The sequence below is a fragment of the Colossoma macropomum genome, unplaced genomic scaffold (assembly GCF_904425465.1).
Source record: "Colossoma macropomum unplaced genomic scaffold, Colossoma_macropomum, whole genome shotgun sequence".
Lineage (NCBI taxonomy): Eukaryota > Metazoa > Chordata > Actinopteri > Characiformes > Serrasalmidae > Colossoma > Colossoma macropomum.
This window is the reverse complement of record NW_023494796.1, coordinates 21,615,606-21,636,799: the sequence shown is the minus strand read 5'-3', so window position 1 is coordinate 21,636,799 and position 21,194 is coordinate 21,615,606. Positions and strand designations below refer to the sequence as shown.

Here is a 21,194-nt window from a genome sequence, read left to right as displayed (position 1 = left end):
ATTTTCCAGAAAGAAGAGCGATCATTTTCATTTTTGTCTGATTTCTTGTTCTCAATTTCTTGACATCTCCACAGCAAACCAAAAAAGTCAGAGATGCAGACTTGATTTTGATGTACTTATTGAATGCCAGGAGATGAGAAAGTTTAGACAATGCTAGGCTACTGTAATAAAAAGGTTTAGACAATGCTAGGCTACTGTAATAAAATATCTGGTTCTTATTAATTTTACCACATTTCTAATTTTCTTATTTTTATAATAACTAATTTTTACTTAGAAAGTCAACAAAACCTAATTTAACCAGGGCTGTGACTGTATCTTGTGCACTCCTAGTCTAACATAAAAGGACAACTTTTGGTGTTTGCCTGCAAAGGACTTCACCACATCTGCAACAAACTGCTAGGTCTGCCATCAGCAGGAAAGCACTCTTTCTAGGCTATTTGTTTTCTTAGCTGTTGGTCACCTACTGAGAGATTTTTCGCTGGCCTCTTTGTATAAGCCTCAGGAGAGCTCTGTAAAGCTGAAAATGGCACATTATAAAAGCTTTATTCTGAAAGAAATGACTGTTATTACAACAGCCATGTTACTGTAACAGTAATTGAGAAGGCTGCTTGTGCTATTTTCATTTTGCAGATTATTTTTATTGCAGGTGATTTTGCAAGAGCCCTGAACAGCAGTTGATTTCTTTCTTGACCTGCATTTAACAATGCATTTTTTTATAATTGTTGTTTATCAAAAAAAAATAGTCAATATATTAGGAAGTGATGATTATTAGCTAACAGTGGTAGGCAATGAATATGACTTGGTGGCATAGCTAAAGTCTTACTTTCCTACTCTAAAGCTATGACAAGCACCATGATTATGTGACTAATAGTGAGCGAGAAACAGGCTAAGTAAATGTAAAAATGCTATTTGCTTCTTTAAAAAAATTGCACAGCCTTGTAATTCAGTTTTCCCTTGAATTATGAGTCGTTCTATAGTCAGTTTTTAACCTTTAGTAAACTGTGACCTCATTTCTGAATCCTTACCATATGGTCACATGCAGCAATATTAACTCAAGGTCAAAAGCAGCAGTGGCCCCTTAGCAGAAATGTATACAAACTGTGAGATCCACTGTCCAACAACCAGTGCTTTCCTGTCTGAGACAGTACACATTTGAGTGGCCATGGTGAGTCATTTTGAGACTCTTGGCTATGTGCCAGTTTCCCTCATGCATATGGTGTTCTTATAGTCAGCAGCAGTAATAAGCTTGGGAAGGACCCTGGGGTGTAGACAGTGGGGTTGGGAATTGGGATTTGTAACCGTTTTTTGTAACATGCACATTTTAAAACTATTTGTATTTGAATTCGGGCTGTCAAATGATTTAAATAATTAATCATGATTAATCACATTAGTTTGTGTAGTTAATCACAATCAAGCACATTTGTCTTAATTGCTCTAATTTGTATATATTTGAAAAAAGCAGTTCCGTTTGTCATTGCTGTGTGTGTGGACAGAATAAACTTCAGCCTGGAACTACGGATGGTTTAAAATGTGTGCCCTTAATAATGGCCTTAATAAGAATGATATAGTATGTTAACACAAGTTCCAAAATGTACCATTACTTCCCCAGTCCATAGTTTATATATGGAAACTAAGCTGCAAAAACAGTCTGTTGAATTCATTGTTTTTTGATGTCATGAATACATTTACATATATCCATCTATTCAGGCTGCACCAGTTTAGTCCCACTCATTCATGCTGAAGTTATAAGGAGTGTTTCAGCTTGGACTGGTTTTTGAATGAGGACCAATACCAGGCAGTCAGTTAGAAGAGACAGAATTTATGTATGTCGGTCTCTAAGACTCAGTAACAGAAACAGCATGTTTATTACTAAGAGATAAAGAAAGGTTATAAATAGTTATGGAAAAATTAATTGCTGCTGTTTTTGGTACAAAAATGTTGCAAGTGAGACACAATATCAGTTGCTTTTGTCCAGTTATTCTCTGCAGTTCAACACTGCACGCTATTCCAAGATTTACGTAACTTTTTTCATTCCAAACTGTACATACCTTATCCGACTATCTGATTAAGTAGACAACACGTTTGCATATCTGTATATGCATGTATATAACTTGCAATGAGTGCACACTTGAAGTTCCCTTACCTGCAGAATCACAGAGTGAGGGAACTGGATTAAACCAAAAATGTGTGTGTGTGCTTGCATGTGTGTGTATGTCTGTGGTAGAGTCTAGATGACTGTGTCAAAGACAACCACATGGTCACAGTGTTCTGATGAAAGGAGCGATTCTGCCTCAAGCTCTGTTTAGTCTACCATATAATAACACCCTTCAGAGTCGCTGCCATAGTAACATGGCCTTATAATCTGGCCTTCTTTCTTTTTCACGTTTCCGTCGCCTGCCTTGTGTCAGGTGTCCCTTTTCCTTTTGGCTGCTTTTAGGCTGACATGTTTATATGAGAGGAACTTTTCATAGAAAGATGAATGATCAGGCAAATGTATTTATTCGAGTAGGACATTGTGTCCCCAGCATTGTTAATATGGCACCATCATCCTCACAGCCAAACGTGTGGCTTCTTCTCTGGGCATGATGAACGCTGTGAGAAGCACATTTACCACTGTTGTAAAACCCCTTAAGCTGGCCCCCACATCTGTTCCTCACTCTTATAACTACATAATGTGCATATTACATTCATAGTAGTTACTGAATGATTCATAGTACAACAGTTAGTTCTGACAACACAATCTGATAGATTGAGAAGCGTACTGTTATATCTGATAACCATGTTTCTCACCGTGTATCATTCCGCTGCCAACCGTCTGCTGGGTACCAACAATGGTTGCTTTTCTCCAAGCTGGTGAAACTACTTTTCTCAGCGAAAGAAACTGCAAATATTAAAAACAAATATAGTACTGTGCAGACATCTCCCTTTATTGATTTATTTTTAGTAAAAATAGCCATAAAGTACAAGATACCACTTTTTCAAGAGGAATTTCTGAGGAAATTAGATATATTCCACTTGTATATTTGACAATAAGTGGAAAAAAGAGTGTCCAAAACTGAAGTTCAATATTTATTAAAAGATAAAATGGGAAAATTTCCATATCAAACAAAGAAGCTGCTGATGTTCTCAGAGCAATGGACTGTCCACCTCACAGTCTAGACATCAACATCACTGAATGCGTTTAGGTTTACTTGTATTGTGAGAAGCAGAAAATGCAACCAACTTCTAAGACTGAACTTTGGAGGTATGAGTTCTCTGAAAAACTGAAAGTAAGCCTCCTGAAAAGAATGGAAGGTGCAATAGAAATAAAGGTTGGACTCATTAAATACTGAAAATTTTTATAGTATATTTTGTTGTTGAGGCTTTTTTGTAATTATCTGTTTAATGTGTGTTCTCTGCTTTTTTTGCTGATGCTGAAAAATGGATATCTTGTACTTAAAAACAATTTTGACTGGAAATTAAATACATGAAAAGTGGTGTCTTACTTCTGCACAGCACTGTATGTGAAACAATGTTCAGTTTAATCTTTATTTTTTTATTTACTCTGCAAAACATGTATAAAACACTTCCGCTGTTCTGTTGCATAACTGTAATATTTGGTTTATATAGTTCATAAAATGCATCAATTATTGTCTCAGTTATTGCTAAAAGTAAACTAAAAATTAAAGGACTAAATTGTGTTTTATTCAGGTGCACATTTGAATCAAGTAAATTCAGTATATCACTTTTTCAGTGTAGCACCAGGATAATAGGACTAATAACTGAAGAATAAGCCTGGAACTTGAGAAGACAACACAGTTTCAGACGTGCTAGGCTTAACAGACATAAGAATTTGTTCTGTATTAAACTCTATAGAAATCTGTTAGTGCTTTTTCCTGAAAGTTTTTCCTCCTATCCAGCAGTGAAGCACTCTCTTCTCACACAGAAGAGCCTGAGATATGAGACTCTATTTTCAGAATAGATCGATGTCATAAAAGGCTGTGTTTTGAAAGTGTGTGTGATGGTACTCGGGCCTTTTGAACTGCAGGCGCGAAAGACGTGCAGTGCATGACTCGCTGGTGGAGCTTCCTTTTATTAACCATCTCTTCACTCTCTTCTCTCAAGGTCTCATAGAAGAGGAGCTTGGACGGCATGCAAAGTTGTGAAATATCTTCAGACAGCACAGATGATCCTCTTAGTAGCGGCTTACGCAGGCATCAACAACCGCGAATAGTAGTGATCGGTGCGGGCTTGGCCGGCCTAGCAGCCACCAAAAGCCTTTTGGAAAACGGCTTCACCAATGTCACAGTGCTAGAGGCCTCGGACCACATCGGAGGCAGAGTGCTAAGTGTTCAGTTCGGTAAGACAACAAAAGGTTATGCTGTAGCCAGGGGTTCAGTTTGCTAACTTTAGCTTATGTAGCTACAGTGGCTTGCTAGGCTGCAGTCAGTGACTACTCCATGCTCTACCGAACCAACCAGCTAGATAGCTTCAACTTAGGACACTATGAAAGCTTAGTTAAAGGTAGGAGCACCACAAATATCATTCAGAGTTTGGTTACATGGACTTAGTGAGCTCAACTTTTAACACAAAATCACTTAGTCTGTTGATTCTGTGCCTAAACCTTGGGATTTGCTTAACTACAGTGAACCTCCCAATGGGCAATGAATGGGATGCCCTCTGACAAAGCTGAAACATGATTGGTCTTAATGTTTTGTGACACAGCTACAGCGAATATTAGGCCTGTTGCAATTAAATAACTACCTGTCAGATTCATGATGTGTTCTTAAACTGCAGAACTGTTCGCACCTTTGTGCTCTTGGGCGTGTGTTTATTCTGTTCTTGCCTAAGAATGAATCCCAGATAAGAAAACACTGGTGAATGTGAGAATCTTTGTGGGTTTTCAGAAGAAATTTCTCCTTAAAAATGGTTGGTGAATGAGGCCCAGTGTTCCCAGTTTGCTCCAGCCCAGTTTAATTTCTGGCTGCAGCCAAAGACAGATCATCTAAAAATAGCTTTTACATTAGCTCATCTAATAGTCTACTGTGGATTCACAAGCTTTATGCTGATGAGTACCAGGGTAATTATATTAGAGTATGCCATTTAGTACTTCAGTGAAGCTCAATGAAAAATGAATTATTTTAGAATGTTGTTACATCTGTTATTTTGAAGAAGCAGAAATTAAGGTTCTTTTGTCCGTCCCTCCCTAGCTAACTGCTACTGTCTGTCTTTTTTGCTCTCGTCTTTCAGGTAAAGCCACTTTGGAGCTAGGAGCCACCTGGATCCATGGCGCTAACGGGAACCCCGTGTACCACCTGGCTGAGGACAATGGGCTGCTGGAGCACACCACGGAGGAGGAGTGTAGCGTGGGCCGCATCAGCCTCTATGCCAAGAACGGCGTGGCCCACTACCAGACCAACAGCGGAAAGCGCATCCCTAAGGACCTGGTGGAAGAGTTCAGTGACCTGTACAACGAGGTGGGTGAGAGGTGCTGGGGTCTTAGCATGGAAGTGTCTTCCTCCTGCCTGGCTTCTTTCAGAACTGTTCTGTGTAGAGAACAGGCTTCTTTGTTCATTAGCTCACATGGTTCTTATATTGAAACAGCACATAAGTAGTAAAACAAATCATTATTAAATATTGATGAAAAACTGATAACTGACTCACATCGAATACCTCCGAATCTGTTGAAGTCGGAGATTTTCTGGCCACATATTTGTTGAGTCCTAGTGAAATTATAGTGGAGATAAATGATGTACTAAAGATTTCAATGAAGTATCAAGAAAAATGGAAGATGATTCCAGAACTAAGCTAACTAGAAAGGTACATATTCTAAAGTGCTCCACATTTAGTCTGACTTTTCTCCAAATTGCTTTATATGACATTTTATATTTCCATTCACTAATAGGTACTTGTCGAATAAGGGGTTTAGACATTGGTTTTACAGTTCTTGTTGACAGCACACATGAAAAATGTCTTTAATTGTTCTAACATCCATGACTTTTTGGATGTTTCCACTGATGTGGTGAGATGACTGAGTGCACAGACTGATGTGGAGATGTGCTCGTTTTTTCCATTCCATCTGAAGGATTCAAGGCTGCGTACGTGGTACTGTAGTTTATTTCTTTACCATGTGTTTTCTTCATATGGCCCAGTTAGCAGTTACCTAGATACTATATACCTAGATACTATATGTTTGCGTATCAGATTCAGATGAGACGTGAATCAGGAACTGAATGCTCGCACAACGGTGGTACATCGTGTCAATGATGGTACATTCACTGTTCATTATGTCAGTACATTCAGTGTAGTATTGGGTCAATGAAAGTACATTCAGTGTACACTGTGTCAGTGATAGTACATGGAGTGTACACTGTGTCATTAATCATTAGGCATTGTTCAGGATGTACCTACTATATCAGATTGCGACACAAAACCACCTTCAGTGTGTACAGAGGACTGGAAGACTCATACAGGAAGTTGCGACATATGATGTTACATTACTACACAGGCCTGTAAGCAGATGTTCAGTGCTCTCAAAAAGTGATTAGGTGATTCATTGTGGATGACAGTGATGCAGAGGGAATCGCCTGTAAGGCAGTTTTAAAAGTGAGGTCATCTGTGCTTGTGTTCTGCTCGGTGGAAAGATTGCAGACTATGCCTTGTTGATGGAGACTGTACTTTTAGTTTTGCATGTTTATAATTGGTTGGCTTTTATGAAACATACAGCTGTTCATGCCTAAGATGCTTCAGGTTTAAGTAGAGGTTATCTTTATCATGGGTATCACCAGTACATCTATTTAGACCAACTATAGAGAGTGTGCAAACAACAATAATTGTGTAGAAATTGTAAAAATGGGTAATGTTATTTTAGCATTATTTTGATAAATTTTGCTATAACATAACATAAAAATGTCCAGGTATTATGATGATACATTTGAAATATCGCCCATCATTAGGTAGAGATAACAGCAGGAGGAACTGGCCTTAGATCAGAATTAAAACAGCAGAGACATGTTTTCAGTTTGTTTGTCTGATAAGTGTGCATGTCACTAGCTGTAACTTGGCTGGCTCCTGACCCACGGTCTGCTTGGTTTTCCACTTAGCCGATTGCCCAATAAGTCTCGTGATTCCGCTCTCACGCGAGGAGCTTTTCTCCCTCTTGCTCAGAAAAAGAACAAGACTTCCACGCTCAACTTCCAACTGCCAGAGTAAAGTTCACTTTCTGAGCAACTTACCCCACCATGACCCCTCTCTCTTTTTTGCTTCTCTCTTTTTCCTTCTTTCAGACTGTGTTTATCAAGGAACGGTCATGTATTTAATTCTACAGCACTGCCTTGCAAAATCTATAAGGATCTAATTGACAAATTACCCACAAGAGAACATTATGCACTGATGCATTCCATCCATAGTAGCTAATGAACGTCCGTGGTTTGGACAGAACCTTGACTTGATGATGTCAGAGACACTGTGTTAATCATTAACTTATCTCTCTTTCTTTCCTTCCCTTTTTATTCCTTCTTCTTATTCATTGTTTTCTTTTTTCTTTCTTTCATTTAATCAGTCTTCTTTTCTTTAATCCTTTTTTTTCTCATTCTCTCTATTTTTACAGTCTTTTTGTTTTGTCCTCTTTTACCTTTCTTTTTCATTTGTTTCTTTTTTCTTTTTGTTTGTTTTTTTTTTTCAACCCATTCTGTTCCCATGCTTTCTCACTCTGTTTATACATATGTATATTTTTTCTGGCTCCTACAGGTGTATGAGTTGACTCAGGAGTTTTTCCAAAATGGAAAACCAGTGGGTGCCGAGAGTAAGAACAGCGTGGGGATCTTCACGCGGGATCTGGTGCGGAAAAAGATCATGCTGGACCCCGATGACTCAGAGAGCACCAAGAAGCTTAAGCTGTCCATGCTGCAGCAGTACCTCAAGGTATGGATGTCGCATGTGTAAATGTATGTGTGTTTATTATATATACATACACATACATTCACACACAGACACACACACACAGACACACACACATTATTTTCATAGCAAATTGCATGATAAATAGCAAATAACATGATAAACTGGGGATCCCGACCAATCTGGCATCTCTGAACAGGTTGCAGGAATGAGGGGTGCATGAAAGTCTTTTTAACCCTAGTCTTAAAAATGAAAGCAACTTTTTGCTGAACGCTTGACAGTGAACGGGAAAGTGATGAAGGATTTTAAGCCGCTCAGAACTGATTCATACTGGGGCACATGTCAAACTCAAGCCACCCTGGCTTTATGGCCTGGTGCTGTCTGAATTGTTTTCTAACAGCTTACTAGTCAGCACACTCTCATTTATTCTCAATAATAAATACAACTGAGAGCATACTAGCTAGCTAGAAATCTGGAGCAGTAGGTCCATTTATTTGGACTGACCAGGAGTTAAAACCATAAGTCTTGCAAGCTGTGCCAAATCTCAATCTCCTGTGAGTCCGGTGTGCAGAGCTGGCAGCTATGTACTACTGGTGACAAACTACTGCTTAGCTTGTTTCCCTGTAGAGGTGCGTGAATTCAGAAAAACTAGTAAACGTGTCATGTTATTAACTGTTTTAACCATTGACTATTATCGTTCGTTGCAGCCCTATATTATCGGCTGAGATATTCTTTTAACTTACAAACTACTAAACTTTTAAATAAGCTTTTTTGAGTGGAGGCCCTGCACTTAAGGTAAACTACTCAAACACTTTTGTCATTAAATGTTCATAATGCAAAGTAAAGCTCTCAATCAAAAAAGAAAAGAGTTGCAAGGTTTTGACACAGCCTCAAGGTCGTACAAACACCATGTAGGCAGCACAGTCTAGAAAATCCAATGTAGATCCTTCCATGTAGTCGGCAGCAGCTGTAAATGCTTAATATAATAAACATGTGTTCTAATTTTCTAATGGATGTTTAATCCTTTGGGTGTTTAGCTCACAATACATTTGGTGTTTACCTTCCAGTAATAGTTGGAATATTTGCTGTGTTGTTGTAGAAACCTCTTCTTGCTCAAACTTGTTGGTATAAAACAAAGGATTTATAGACTGCTAAAATGTAGCAATAAGGAGATGAGTCTTCCAACAAGCTAAGGCAAAGCCTATTGGGGAACTGGTGAACTCATGTGACCTACTTGTTCTGCGCTAGCTCTCAGAACAGAATGTGGCTGGAGCTTGTTTGGACTGGAAAAGACTGATTTAGTGCAAAATAATGTGATCTCCTGCTGTGTTTTATGTTAATGACATTCTATTGCTCAGTCGCTGGGGCTGACAAGAGATTACTAGTCCCATGCAGAGCCATACGCACTTGCATGTGCATACACAGAATTATTTTCATATCTGTTGACCTACATTTGTATACAAACTACAGTGCAGTGCAAAAGTCAGAAGACCAGCCATCATTTATTTAGTTTTCAGTCAGAATGACTATTAATTAAAATAAATGTTTCATTAATATTTCAGTAGAGAGTAAATATAAGATAATCCACTTGCTTAAAGAAGGTGAAAATAAAATAAATATGAATAAAAAAAGAAAAAAAACAGGAAAAAAGTTCAAAAGATTATTATAAGATACAGAGAAATAGGACTCCTAACAACTGTGCATAACCTGGTAGACCTCGAAAACTGTCAACATCAGTTAAACAGTACTTAAAGGTTTCATCTTTGAGAGATAAAAAAAGAAAATTTGCAAATCAAAGAAGCTGCTGGTGTTCTCAGAACAATGGACTGACCACCCCAGAGTCCAGACCTCAATATCACTGAAAGTGTTTGGGATTGCTTGGATCACAAGAAGCAGTAAATGTAACCAACTTCTAAGACTAAACTGTGGAGGTTTGGAAAAATATTTCTGCAGATTTCTTTGAGAAACTGAAAGCAAATCTACTGAAAAGAATGCAGGCTGTAATGAAGGCAAAGTCTGGACATGGTTAATACCAAAAAATGTGAGGAGACAATGAGTGGCCCAGTGACAGAGGCTGAACAAGGCACAGAAAAGCAACTGCAGTGCTCTACTTTCTCTTTTTACAGCTTTTGTGTGGTATATGACTGTAGACATTTACTTTATGTTGCTGTCATAAGAAACCCTCACATTTCCAAAACCATAACTTTACAGGAGAAGGATAAATGTTCTTATTATCTGTTATAGGATCAAAATTAAAAATTTCACCATCACTTTATCTATTGTAAACATGCTTACTTGCTTCCTTCAGCAAAGCTGCAGTAGTTAGCAGAGTGAGATTTTCTGGTTTGAACACCCTTCCAATTGCAAATCTTGAAGTTGTGAGGAACTTTTGACAAACTACAGCAGCTTTGGCGTGAATTGTTGGAGATGGGCTGTTTTGAAATATGTGTTTTTTTTGGGGGGGGGGTGCCAAATAGCTAATACTGCTAGTAAACCGAGTATCTTCATATAACTGTAGTAATTGTCTTTAAATCACCAGTGCAACGGAGGGAATGGATTACTCAAACAACAAAAATGACTTGTCAGATGAGCAGGACAATAATCTTAAGTAAGCATGTTAGCTACCTGGCTAGATGTCTTACTTCAGTTAGTTTTTTTTCATTGGCTGAAATGGTAAAATCATTGTCTCTTGTTGCATTTTGTGCTTAATAAAGATCTCTGTATTGTTTGATGATGGAGGTAAGAATCTTGCTAATGCTAGCTTCATTGTATATATTAGCCTGTAGGTCAGTGGCTTGGTTGGCAGTCAGGATTGGTTGACACCACAGGGATTCCCAATCTGCATAATGCATTGTTTGTAGTGATGAGCAAAAACATAAAAACAATATAACATTGTGAATACTGTCAAGCCCAGGATGGGGGATACAATACTATACAATACTACAATACTGGTATATGCTGCATAACCTGACAAATAAAACATTAAACTCTAGATTTAGGCTAGAATGTCCCTTCAGTGGAGTAGTTCCTACCTTGAGATGGATGGATCGTGCACTGATGCATTTTGTAATTATTTACATGTTAGTTAAATATAGAGTAGAAAAAAAGAATAAAACTTCTGAGGGTTAAACTCAATGTAGACATTTGCTATTGTTATTAAATGTGTTCACATGTATGTTTTGGCTGTTTCAGGTGGAGAGCTGTGAGAGCAGTTCCCCCAACATGGATGAGGTGTCTCTAAGTGAATTCGGAGAATGGACGGAGATTCCTGGTGCCCATCACGTGATCCCGGCCGGCTTTATCAAAGTCGTGGAGCTGTTGGCCCAGGACATCCCGGCCCGCGTGCTGCATCTGAGCAAACCCGTCCACCGCATCCACTGGAACTACAGCTGTCCTGAGGCCGAAGACAACGCCGGCGGGGCTGACCACAACCAGGACCAGCGCCCGGGGCCGGCTCCGGTGCGCGTGGAGTGTGAGGACGGCGAATTGCTGCCCGCTGACCATGTGATCGTGACTGCCTCGCTGGGTGTGCTCAAGAAGGCCCATGAGACGTTGTTCTCGCCAGGCCTGCCCCTGGACAAGGCACTGGCTGTGCAGAAGCTGGGCATCAGCACCACGGACAAGATCTTCCTGGAGTTCGCTGAGCCCTTCTGGAGCCCCGAGTGCAACAGCATCCAGTTTGTGTGGGAGGACGAGGCACAGCTGGAAAGCCCAGCCTACCCGAATGAGCTCTGGTACCGCAAGATCTGCAGCTTCGATGTGCTCTATCCGCCTGAGCGCTACGGCCACATGCTGAGCGGCTGGATCTGCGGTGACGAGGCACTGCTCATGGAGCGCTGCGACGATGAGACCGTGGCTGAGATCTGCACCGAGCTGCTCCGCAAGTTCACAGGTCAGTGACAGAAGTGTGGGTCAAGCCCAGCTTTAATCAGTCCTGATATTTTGGTTTGCACCTAAAATCAGTCCGATAAGATTCCATCTGAACTCACCATCATCAACCAGAAACTGAAAATAACTCAGCTTGCAGCGTAGCGATTATGATAACCTTAAGCTGATCACTCAAACAAAATTAAATAATCAATATCCTAATTAACAGCTATCCAGAAATACATTTACAGTCCATTTTATTAAACTTATTCCATTAGTCAACGATCTGAAACGATGTCCAAATCTGTCCTAGCCTCTGCGTTAGTGTTGGGAACCATCACAGAATTACTGAAAGAAAAAGTGGGTAAACGTTTTGCATTTCAAAAATGAGAAAGTGAAGAAAGCAAAGAGATAAAGTCCTGGTAGGGGTGGGCAATTAGACAGTATTTTAGCGTTATCATGATAATTTTTGTTATTGTGCTACACAATATGCATTTGTGAGCAGATCATGAACCAAGTACATTTTTCATAAGAAAAAGAGCATAATTAGTCCTGTTTATTGCAGCACAGTATGTGAATCAGTGAATAATAATCAATGTATTCATAGTTTTTATTTTTAAATGTGATACTACTAGCACATTTCGTCTGTGTCACAGTATGGTGATGCGTATTGTGTATCGTGAAAATCTCATGAAGTATCATGATATAGAAATCTTTTCTATATTGTATTGTTTTAGAAACATTTTTGATATCTGTGGCTCATCTCCCTCATTCAGCTCTAGCCACTGCATGACTTTGATAGGTTCTACCACCAGCACACCAGGGTTCACAGGTGAAATAATTTGCCCATTTTGAAGGCACTCTTTTGCTCTGATTTCTACAGTACCGCATGCCACTTCAAATTTTAGGCATAGTGCATTATGATTCCACTCCTAATTTCTGTGCATTACTCACTGGCCTTCATCAACACACAGTGACTTACGAGGAATCATTTGCATTCATTTCACCTCTCCTGGGCCTATGGATAGAGGATATGATGTCACAGTTTACTGCCTGTAGGGCTTTGCCTTTCACTGGAGTGACCTGCCATTTTTGCATTGTGAGTCACATACAGTATGACTGCTACAGCTCTCAGTGGCCATAACTATTCCAATGCCTCTATTCACTGAACGCTATTGAATGCTTGAGGCAGTGCAGCAGAATAAAAAGAAGTATAGAGAACCAGAACAGTGTTCTGTGTATTTGTTCTGTACACATTACGATTACACAACGAACAAGTTATATAAACAAATATGAAGTTAATCATGGAGTATACCTTTAAATCCTTTGTTGCGTAGTGGTGGACTGGTTTAACTCTATTATACCTAACCTCTCTTCAGTGACACATTTAGAGACTTTGGCTTTGTCCCCTTTAAAATCAGCATGTAGAATAGGAGCTTTCTGTGTGCTGGTGTGTTGTCCATCACTAAATGAAAGAAGCACAATGCTGTCTGAATTAATGGATGCACCATGGTCGGTTCTGAGCAAGCGTTCGTACACATTCAGAACAGAATTTTATATTGCTCATTATTGATTTGCTTCATCAGAGTGTGAAGTATAATCCTATTCATATGTTTGCTTGTTCAAAATCATAGTCTGTGATGAAAGTTGCTAATTTCCTTCTTCATTAGCTCATGTTCTTTACATATCAAAGTAAAGTTGACAACACCATTAGGAAGTCGGCTAACAAGAATATACCATTTTTGGCTCAAGATTAACAGGTTAGTGTTGTTTCAGAAAAAAAAACTAATTTGCACCCAAAGTCTATTTCAGATTACTTTAAACACTTGACACAATAAACACGGTCAACTTAATGCATTTGGGGAAAACTACGTAAATAACGTGTTTGACCGTACTATTGCTTTAGGGTACCGGCAAGACAGAATTGTCAAAATTAATTAAAGACATTTTCCGTTCGTGTTGCCTTGTGGAATAACCGTGACCAAGACTGGGCTGGAAAATTGCCCAAAAGAAGTCCTCCATTTTGGTACAGTTAACAAGCTAGCTAGCTAATACAGTATCCCAGATGTCTAGGTATCATGCAGTCTCTCTTTTGTATTTTAGTGGTGTCAGAGTTAACACGTTAATGCGATAAATTATCAATGCCACAACTTTTTTAATACTGTTAATGCATTTTCCTGGTTTGAAACGTATAACCATCCACACTTCCCGATTATAGCCTGGCTGCTTGTGTGCTGTAGTCCTCTCGTTCAAATGTAGATTTTAAATGGAGAGTTTCATTGATAGCATTAATGATAAAACCAGCTAATGTCACAGTGAAATCATCATTGATGAAGTACATCAAATCAAAAGTATCATTTACAAGCAGAACATACTGTGGATGCCAGCAATATCAGTAATGTCACCAACATTCACACAGGAGGACACCTTCAACACAAAGCCACTTCTGCTCTCTATGAATGTCAGTGATGAAAACTGGAAACTATAAACACCTTATTTTCATGTTCACCCTGTGTGCACAGGATTTTATGTTCAGGTTAATATATTCTAATGAAGCTTATTTTGTTCGCTCACAAAGTTAGAAAATACGCTGCTTTTTAAATGGAAAAAAAACTTTAGGGTCCAATTGGAACAAATAGGACAAATGCAATTAATCATGATCAAGTACGTAAATTCATTTGATTAATCATGATTAATTATTTTAATCATTTGACAACTCTATTTATAGCCAATGTGGAAGAAATGTGAAAAGCGTTAAGATTACACACTGCTAAATTTAGCATTTCATTCATTTTGGATGTTCACTACTGCTATACGAAGGGCCGTCCGTTGAAAAATCAGCACAGCCAAAGCAGCAGCACTGTTAAGGATGCAAATCTGAAAGTTAACAAAGTTGAACTTGAAACAAAGTTTTACACGCAAAATTGATTTGTTCCAAAAATCTGCACCAAACGCCCTGAAAACAAAAGCAATCTCACTTGTGAAATCTCACAGACAAAAGCTGATGTGACCAGCCCTTCAGTGAGGCTGGTTGTAATATTTGGACAGCAGTGGCAAAGGTAATGGTGCTTTGAGACTGACCAGAGTTGACAGCAGTGTTTTGCTTGTCATGGCTCATCATGTATTTATAATATTGTTATTTTTATTCATTATATAAATATACTGGCCTTGTTCTGAAACACTTAACTCTACCAATCACTTATTCAGGCTTGAAATTGTTTTGGCTTCTTCTTCAAAGATGGTACTGTCCACACAGTTAGATCTACAGTGTGAAATTGTATGAGAGAAACTTCTGCCGAGCGTGGAGCGCTGGTGCCAGTTATTCCTCAGTCAACAATATACACCTCTCATCTTCCATTAATGTTAGCATTCTTAGAGTTCACACAATCAGATTAAAGGGTCAGCACACACATCCGTTTGCACGCTGCGTGTGAGACTTCATTAGGCAGCAGTGGCTCTGATGTAGGTCAGTCTGTTTTAATCCCTGTTCCTGCCAGGCTCCTGACTGATGGGTACCACCGTCTGTCTTACCTTCTCTTAATTAGAGCTCTGAAACGTGACTGGATCAGCATAACTCACAGAACAGCCTAGTCAGTCCTCTTAGTCAAGACTAAAAACTGTTAACTGTGGTCTTGGTCCAGTTTCCCCGGCCCTAGACCTAAAGCCATGTCATTTTCATGTACTTATCAATGTTAATTACGAAGGTACATGACTAATTGGTAGTTACATTATGATTGCTATTAACATTTGATTCTGTATCATAGAGCTGAGTCTGCACTTTTTTCATTTGTTTCAATTTGAAGAAATAACAAAAACATGCCAAAAATGTGAAGGGTTGATTCTATGAGCAAGTAAGAATTTATGCACAAAAATATCTTTCCATCAAATCATAAACTATTCCCTCCTCTACTTGCAAACACAAATGTGACATTGATTCAATGTTATCTGCACATTCAACAGAATTTATACCTTTATTTCAACAGCTAAACATAAAGAAATCTCAGGTCAAAAACTGGTCTGAGGTCACCCATTTAAACCACTCTACTGCTGAGTAAATTAATGTGGCTGTTAATTTTTGCCTAACTGCTGAGGATGTAACAATTCACAGAATTCATTATTTGATTCGATATGATACTGTGGTGTCTTGATCCAATAGGTTTTTTTCAATACAGCAAAAGTAGAGTGGCTGAAAAGATGCCTTATATTAATAAGTGGGTAATAAGCCATTTTCAGTTTATCAGAGCACTATGAACATTAGATAATAATTGTAATGTTAACATTATAAACAAAAGCTGTGCTTTATAGTATCCCGATCTAATGCTCCAGCTACAAGTAAATGTTGGCCCCAGTCTAACACACTAGCTACCATGCCAGTCACAATCTTATGATCAGATACAATTCAATACAATACAATATAATGCATTGTATTGGTATGTCCCTACTAACTGCTAAAACACAATCCCACACTGCAGTGCTGTGTTAAAACTTCATTCAAGTGCTCACAGAAGTTTGTGTTTACCCAGTTTGCAGTTTAAAGATGTAACTGTTAGCATCAAAAAAAATCAAGGCACTTTTAACCAATAAAAATACAGTAATTATTAATTAATATTTATTTATTTTCTGGGCCTGTAAACATTCACATGTTGAACTGATAATGATTGTTATTAAATGTCATATTGGGCTGCATGCATTGTTTATGCTACAAAGAGATGAGAGCCGGCCTTCCCATATTACAACAGAGCAAAACAGACTTGTCTGACCTGTCCAACCTGTAATTCTGATATGGAGAATCAGTCCAGACAGGAATTCATATCTGCAATAACCTAAAACATTTATTACTGCTTGCACAAGAGAGATGTTATTGCATATTCAAGCCACTTCAGCAGGGTTTGTAAAAAATTCATAGTTACTGTACTGATGCGTGAGTGTGGACAGGCCTTTTTTGGCTGCAGGTTTCTCAGAGAAACTGTCAGCTGTTCTTATTTTTTGGCCGCATTTAGAAAGACACAAGACTTTTGGCAAGGCCACTGTGTTCAGCTAGAAATAGTGGGCGAGAACGAGAGGAAGAGCAGTGTTTGAAAGTGTATATGTGGCGTTCTCTGTCTGAAACTGAGATACTCAAGGACAGACATGTCCAAAAGACAGACAAAAGACACTGTACAGATTGATTAAATCCATTACACGTCCACAAAAGCCCTTAAAACTCACTAGTTGCAGCTAGATATGGCACAATATTAGTTTTTACTTTTCTAAACTGATTTGAAAACCTTGAGTATAGCTGAAACAAATAACAACCCAATACTTTTCTTATTTAAAAATAATTAAGCTTTACGATGGTCATTTAAAGTACCGTGCTAAAACTGCTCAAATACTCTGCTATCCTTCAGGAGGAAAGACATGTTTTCTCTTTTTATGAAATTACTGTCTCAATAAAAATGCAGCAGTTACCATTTCCAGACTAACAGTAAAAATGTCTCAAAATAACTAACAATTTTCATATAATTTCCAGAATATAACGCAAAACATCTGTGTCAAATTCTTTAATATTTCAGGCTAGAATAAATATAAATCTGAATCGGTCTAGCCTGACAGAATCCTATTTGATTTGTTCTTCATTTTTTTCCAATATCTGATCCAGCATTTTCTGCTGGATCTCTAGTTTTAGTTCTTTCTCTAATATCAGTTTATTCTGCCGTTTCATACAGGGAACCAGAACATTCCGAAGCCACGGAGGATCCTGCGCTCGGCATGGGGCAGTAACCCCTACATCAGGGGCTCGTACTCTTTCACCCGCGTGGGCTCCAGTGGAGGAGACGTGGAGCGGCTGGCTGAGCCCCTGCCCTACACCAAGAGCACCAAGGCTCCAGTAAGCAACACTTTCTGCAGCTTAGCTACTGCTGTCACTTCGATACCTTATTCGCAAAGGTGGAGCGAAAATCAGGAGTCTGGGATGAGTTTTCATGTGAGGTGGTTTTTGGGAGGGAACGTCTAGTTCGAAAAACAGCTAAAGTTATCTGGTTATCTGGAACTGTGAGCGACGTTTTCCATTTAGTTTTGTTTAGAAAGAAGAGACCACAGCACATCCTCACAGCTTACTAGTTACTACTCTTTAAGAAAGGATTCCATGCATTATGATCTCAAATTTAATTTAGTACAATTAAGGAAAAAAAAAATCAAGTTTCTCTGCTTGTTTTTAATGAACTCTCAGTGAAAAAATCTAAATGCTTATCGCAAGTGACAACTGCAACTTTAAATAATATATAATTTAATATAAGATATTCTTAACTCCCTGTTTGGTCCTTTAACTCTGGATTCTATCTTATTTTTCCACAAACTCAGCTTGTCAGAGTCAGTGACCTACTGGCATGCTGCAGGGGCGAGGGGTTCTGTTGATGTTTATAAGTAGCTCACTGAGTAGAGCACTGTTGACAGACACCACTCAGTGTTTTTTAAATGTGTCCAGTCTGTGGAACTCGGCTTTGGCCAGCAGAGACTGTAACCGGACTACTGAGACGAAGGCAGACTAGGGATGGCTCGCTCTCACTCTCTCTCTCGCTGGCCCAGCTGCAGGTCAACACTTGCGTCATAATACTCATCCCAACTAAATCCCATACCCATCCATTGGTGACATTAAAAGGTTTTACACAATAAACAAATGCCACCATCAGGCCAAACAGCGATGAAAGATACAAAATTATACACTATATGGACAAAAGTACTGGGACACCTACACATTATACCTACAGGAGCTTTTATGACATTCCATTCTAAATCTATAGGCATTAATATGAAGTTGGCCCCCCTTTGCAGCTGTAACAGCTTCCACTCTTCTGGGAAGCTTTCTACAAGATTTTGGAGTGTGTCTGTGGGAATTTTTGTCTATTCATCCAGAAGAGCACTTGTGAGGTCAGACATTGATGTTAGACAAGAGGGCCTGGTTTCGCAACCTCCGTTCTAGTTCATCCCAAACATGTTTGATGGGGTAGAGGTCAAGGCTCGGTGTGAGCCAGGCCAGTTCTTCCACACCAAACTCACCTAGCCATGCCTTTATGGAAATTGCTTTGTGCACTGGGGCTCAGTCATGTTGGAACAGAAAAGGCCTTCCCCAAACTATTCCCACAAAGTTAAAGCATACAACTGTCCAAAATATGAAGCATTAAGATTTCCCTTCACTGGAACTAAGGGTCCTATGCTAACTCCTGAAAAACAACCCCATAGCATCATCCCTCCTCCACCAACCTTTACAGTTGGCACAATGCAGTCAGGCAGGTAATGTTCTCCTGGCATTCGCCAAACCCAGACTCGTCCATCAGACTGCCAGATAGAGAAGCGTGATTCGTCACTCCACAGAATACATTTCCACTGCTCCAGAGTCCAGTGGTGACATGCTTTACGCCACTCCATCCGACACTCGGCATAGGCTTGTGTGCAGCTGGTCAGGCATGAAAACCCATTTTGTGAAGCTCCTGACATGCAGTTCTTTTGCTGATGTTGGTTCAAGAGGTAATTTGGAACTCTTTAGAGAGTGATTCAACATAGGATAGGCACTGTGCGCTTCAGCACTCGGCAGCCCCACTCTGTGAGTTTGCATATCAAGATCTCGCTCCTGCCACATGCCATCATTAACGGAACAGTTTTCCATTTGTGATGTTTATGTTTATTGTATGTGTTCCACTGATGTTACACAAATCTATGCATAATTTGCTACATTCTGAGTTGTTTTTGGGGACGGGGGGACACTTCTTTCAGCCATGCTAACTTACATTATATCTGTGGGCTAACAATAGGTTTTTTGTCCATCTGACAGTATTAATGAGCACACCATCACTCCCTACTTTGAGCTCCTCCTTCACAGGGAGATGGATAGGTTTAGTTTGGTGGATTGGTGGTTTGTTTCCCACCTAATACGTTTAAGTTCCCACCAGCATTTAACCCAAAGTTATAGTTGCCCCCAGATATTCTCATTCTGATGTATGGCACCCCACAAGTCTAATAGGGATCTTGCCACTAATCAGCAGCATAGTGCAGTATTTGCAGGTTTTGACGGGTCACAAAAACCCCTGACAATTGTTCATTAAAAACAGTAATAAACATATCATAGTACTTAAATTGTGAGACATTAATTTATTAGTGACAACTATATTTGGCATGTGAAAGCTCTTGTGGTGAGTCAAAGTGCTGTTCATGGCTCTCTGATGCTGGGCCTCCTCCTCATCCTTATTTTTTTGCACTCAAAAATACACAAATTACAGGATTGAAAGGAACAGTCTGACCCCACAAAATTACCCCAGGAAAAGACAGCCTAGACAGAATTCATGCTGAAAATAGCCACCTGCCTCTAGGCTCTAATAATCTGGAACATTGTTGAGTCAGGCTAACTTCTATTGTACAGAGTCGAGGTAGGCTAATTTTTTGTTTGTAGTTGCGGCCAAAACTCAGTGCCTTTTTCTGGCAAGAATGGACTTATCCTAGCAGCATGTAAATACATCAATTTAGAATGCCTACGAGTCTTTGTTTTAGACTCAGGACTACATTTGCATTCATATGAAATGCCATTAGGCCATTTAGTCTCTAAAAGTGCCTGCAAGGTGCTGTAAATTAAATTAAATTAAACTTGATTCACATTGCCCTTGTTTTCCTTTTGAGGCTCTGCCTTCCAAAACGTCTTTGCATAGGCCTGCATAACTGTGTTATAGAGTCAGAAACCACATATGTCTGAGATTGCCTAAGAACTCTATGCGGTTTGAGGCAGATGTGTGATGCTTTAGGCATGCAGTCTGCATGATGCTTATTGGTAGGGTATAAACTCCATTACTTGTTAGCTACTTCAGGGGAAAAATGTGCAAATTCTATTTTTGCCTCAACAATCACTTTAACACAATTTCTTTTTTTTTCCCCCTTTTTTGTTTACAGCCTTTACAGGTGCTGTTTGCTGGCGAAGCCACACACAGGAAATACTATTCCACTACTCATGGTGCTTTGCTTTCAGGTCAGAGGGAGGCAAACCGGCTGATTGAGCTGTACCATGACCTCTTCAATGCAGAAACCACAAAGCCTAACATGTAAAACAAAAAATTTAAAATAAAAATGAAAGAACCACTAACTAGTGATAAAAGTCTGTGTTTTATGCTATCTGTATTCTAAATGATTAAACGTATGAAAAACTAGTAGGGGCATTACACCAATAACTAAAAAAAGAAATCTGTTTTTACTGTATGTAGATTATTTAGATATCACTTGAGATGTACTGTACAAGGCTGCGAAGTGTGCAGCCATCTCTTGTTCTTATCTTTCTCTGATTGTTTGTTTTTTTTAATCAATAAGTTATATGTTTATAACACGTCTGTAATTTAACTTTTTGTAAGTGCCTTCTGTATTTAATGGTGACATTTAAAAATGAAACAAAAACAAGTGTCAATGAATAAAGTGTATATTAATGTGAAAAAGAA

General features: G+C 39.1%; 1 protein-coding gene across 1 annotated transcript in view; it reads left to right on the top strand.

Annotated features, from left to right (window-relative positions):
- smox (spermine oxidase) overlaps nucleotides 1–21,194 on the top strand; it is a 28,604-nt gene extending 7,410 nt beyond the window's left edge. The window contains exons 2-7 of the mRNA XM_036583120.1: nucleotides 4,105–4,339; nucleotides 5,230–5,456; nucleotides 7,729–7,902; nucleotides 11,071–11,770; nucleotides 17,451–17,611; nucleotides 20,659–21,194. Of these exons, the coding sequence (XP_036439013.1) occupies nucleotides 4,132–4,339; nucleotides 5,230–5,456; nucleotides 7,729–7,902; nucleotides 11,071–11,770; nucleotides 17,451–17,611; nucleotides 20,659–20,811 (1,623 nt within the window). The 5' untranslated portion in view covers nucleotides 4,105–4,131 and the 3' untranslated portion in view covers nucleotides 20,812–21,194. The remainder of the gene's footprint in view (nucleotides 1–4,104; nucleotides 4,340–5,229; nucleotides 5,457–7,728; nucleotides 7,903–11,070; nucleotides 11,771–17,450; nucleotides 17,612–20,658) is intronic.